General features: G+C 30.6%; 1 protein-coding gene across 1 annotated transcript; it reads left to right on the top strand.

Moving 5' to 3' along the window:
* Window positions 1-2,204: 2,204 nt before the first annotated feature.
* ENH_00013720 (hypothetical protein) lies at window positions 2,205-2,500 on the top strand (the record flags this gene model as incomplete). The annotated part of the gene is made up of 1 exon (XM_013579065.1): window positions 2,205-2,500. A coding segment is annotated over one exon (296 nt), but the record flags the coding sequence as incomplete, so codon positions are not given.

The following is a 2,500-nucleotide window of genomic DNA, read 5'->3' as shown; positions in this document are numbered from 1 at the left end:
TTTCACCAAAATTCGATTTAATTTGACCAAAATTTGATTTAATTGATTGTTTAATTCGATTGCTTAATTTGGTCAATTTAATTCTTTAATTTGATTTAATTTAATTTAATTTAATTTAATTTAATTTAATTTAATTTAATTTAATTTGATTTAATTTAATTTGATTTAATTTAATTTGATTTAATTTGATTTCATTTAATTTGATTTGATTTGATTTAATTTAATTTGATTAATTTATTTTCATTAGTTCGATTTAATTTGATTTAATTTCGACAAATCATCTCTCAAAATTAAATTATTCTTAAAATTAAATTAAACTTCTATCAAATGGCCTTTTTATCGAATTCAATTATCTTATTAAATTAAATTACATACTTTTAAATTAAATTATCTATTTAAATTAAATTATTTATTTAAATCAAATTATTTATTCAAATTAAATAGTTATATTTACTTAAATTATTTATTTAAATTAAATTAACAATTTGAATTAAATTAATTTATTAATTTGAACTGAACTCTCCATTCGAACTAAATTAAATTAAATTAAATTATTTATTAGAATTAAATTATGTATTTGAATTGAATTAAATAAGTTAAATCCGATTGAACTATTAATTTAAATGGAAGTATTTGTTCAAATTGAATTATTTATTTAAATTGAATTAAATTGAATTATTAATTTTAAAAATAAAAATCCGATTGAACTATTAATTTAAATGGAAGTATTTGTTCAAATTGAATTATTTATTTAAATTGAATTAAATTGAATTATTAATTTTAAAAATAAATAATTAATTTTTACCAAAAGCATAAACAGATCCAGCGAGAACAGAAATGCAAAAAGAAAACCAAGATTTATATTTTTTGTTTATTAACGCGTAAATGGCATATCCAATTAGCTGCAGCACAAACGCATGCAGCAGCAAACCTTTTCTTTTTGTCTTCTTTATCTCAGCAGCAGCAGCAGCAGCAGCAGCAGCAGCAATAATGCAGCAGCAGCAGCGGTAGTAATGCAGCAGCAGCAACGGTAAGAATGCAGCAGCAGCAGCAGCAATAACACAGCAGCAGCAGCAACAGCAGCAACACCAACGCAGCAGCAGCAACACCACTGCAGCAACAGCAACACCACTGCAGCAGCAGCAGCAGACTGCAGCAGCAGCAGCAGCAGCAGCAGCAGCAGCAGCAGCAGCAGCAGGAGTCTGACGCAGGGGGCGAGTGCAATGGAGGCGTAAGTGACAGCAACTTTGTCGTATTCTCTCGTGTCGGATTTGTTGTAACTTTTTGCAAAATGAAATTTCAAAAAAGGAAACTTCGAAACTCTTTCCAACTTCACTGCTTTCGTCAGCTTCCACCCGGATAATGCTGCAGCAGCAGCAGCAGCAGCAGCAGCAGCAGCAGCAGCAGCGGCAATGAAAACAATAGTGCAGCAGCAGCAGCAGCAGCAGCAGCAATGAAAAAAGCAGAGAAGAGAAAAAGTAGACAAGACAGAAACGGCAATTAAAAGAGACAGAGAAAATAAATAAAAGGAAATAAAAATAAATAACAGGAGACCGGAAAGGAAAAGTAAGAAGGAAAAAAGATAATTAAATAAATTAAATTAAAAATAAATAAAATAAATGAACAATAAAAGAAGCAAAAAAGAAAAAAAGGATTGGAAAGATAAAAAAGACAAAAAGAGAGAAATATAAAATCCAAAAGATTTCGAAAAAAACAAATAAAACCAAAAAGAAGAAAAATTAAAAACTTAAAAGATTTCAAAATAATACAAAAGAAACAAATAAAAACAAAAAGAGATAATAAAGACAAATGGAATGAAAAAGAAATAGAAAAAAATAAAATAAAATAAAATAAAATAAAATAAAATAAATAAAGGAGTTTTGAGCTTTCAAAAATGACATCAAAAGGAAAGAAATAACAAAAGAACAAAAGAAGAAAAGAACAAAAGAGTTAAATAAGTAAAAAGAATTAATTAGATTAAATTTAATTTAATTTAATTCAATTAAATCAGATCAAATTAAATTAAATTAATTAAATAAATTAAAATAAATAAATAAATAAAGACTTGCCAATTCCTACAAAAACTTCAAACAAAATCAGCCAAGAAGTTTCTTGACTGTCCAGCAAGTAAAGACCCACAATGAGCTGCAGCAAAAAACATTTTTAAGCAGCAGCAGCAGCAGCAGCAGCAGCAGCAGCAGCATATGCAGCAACAACACTTGCTACAGCAGCAGCAGCATATGCTGCAGCAGCAGCACCAGCAGCAGCACATGATGCAGCAGCAGCAGCATATGCAGCTGCAACACATGATGCAGCAGCAGCAGCATATGCAGCTGCAGCAGCAGCATATGATGCAGCAGCAGCAGCATATGCAGCTGCAGCAGCAGCACATGCTGCAGCAGCTGCTGCAGCAGCAGCACATGCTGCAGCAGCAGCTGCAGCAGCAGCAGCAGCAGCAGCAGCAGCAAGTTACCTCGCAGACGAAGCTGAAGATAAGAGA

The sequence above is a fragment of the Eimeria necatrix genome, genomic scaffold (genome assembly GCF_000499385.1).
Source record: "Eimeria necatrix Houghton genomic scaffold, Enh_scaff1435, whole genome shotgun sequence".
Taxonomy (NCBI): domain Eukaryota; phylum Apicomplexa; class Conoidasida; order Eucoccidiorida; family Eimeriidae; genus Eimeria; species Eimeria necatrix.
This window is presented reverse-complemented; position numbering and strand designations above follow the sequence as displayed.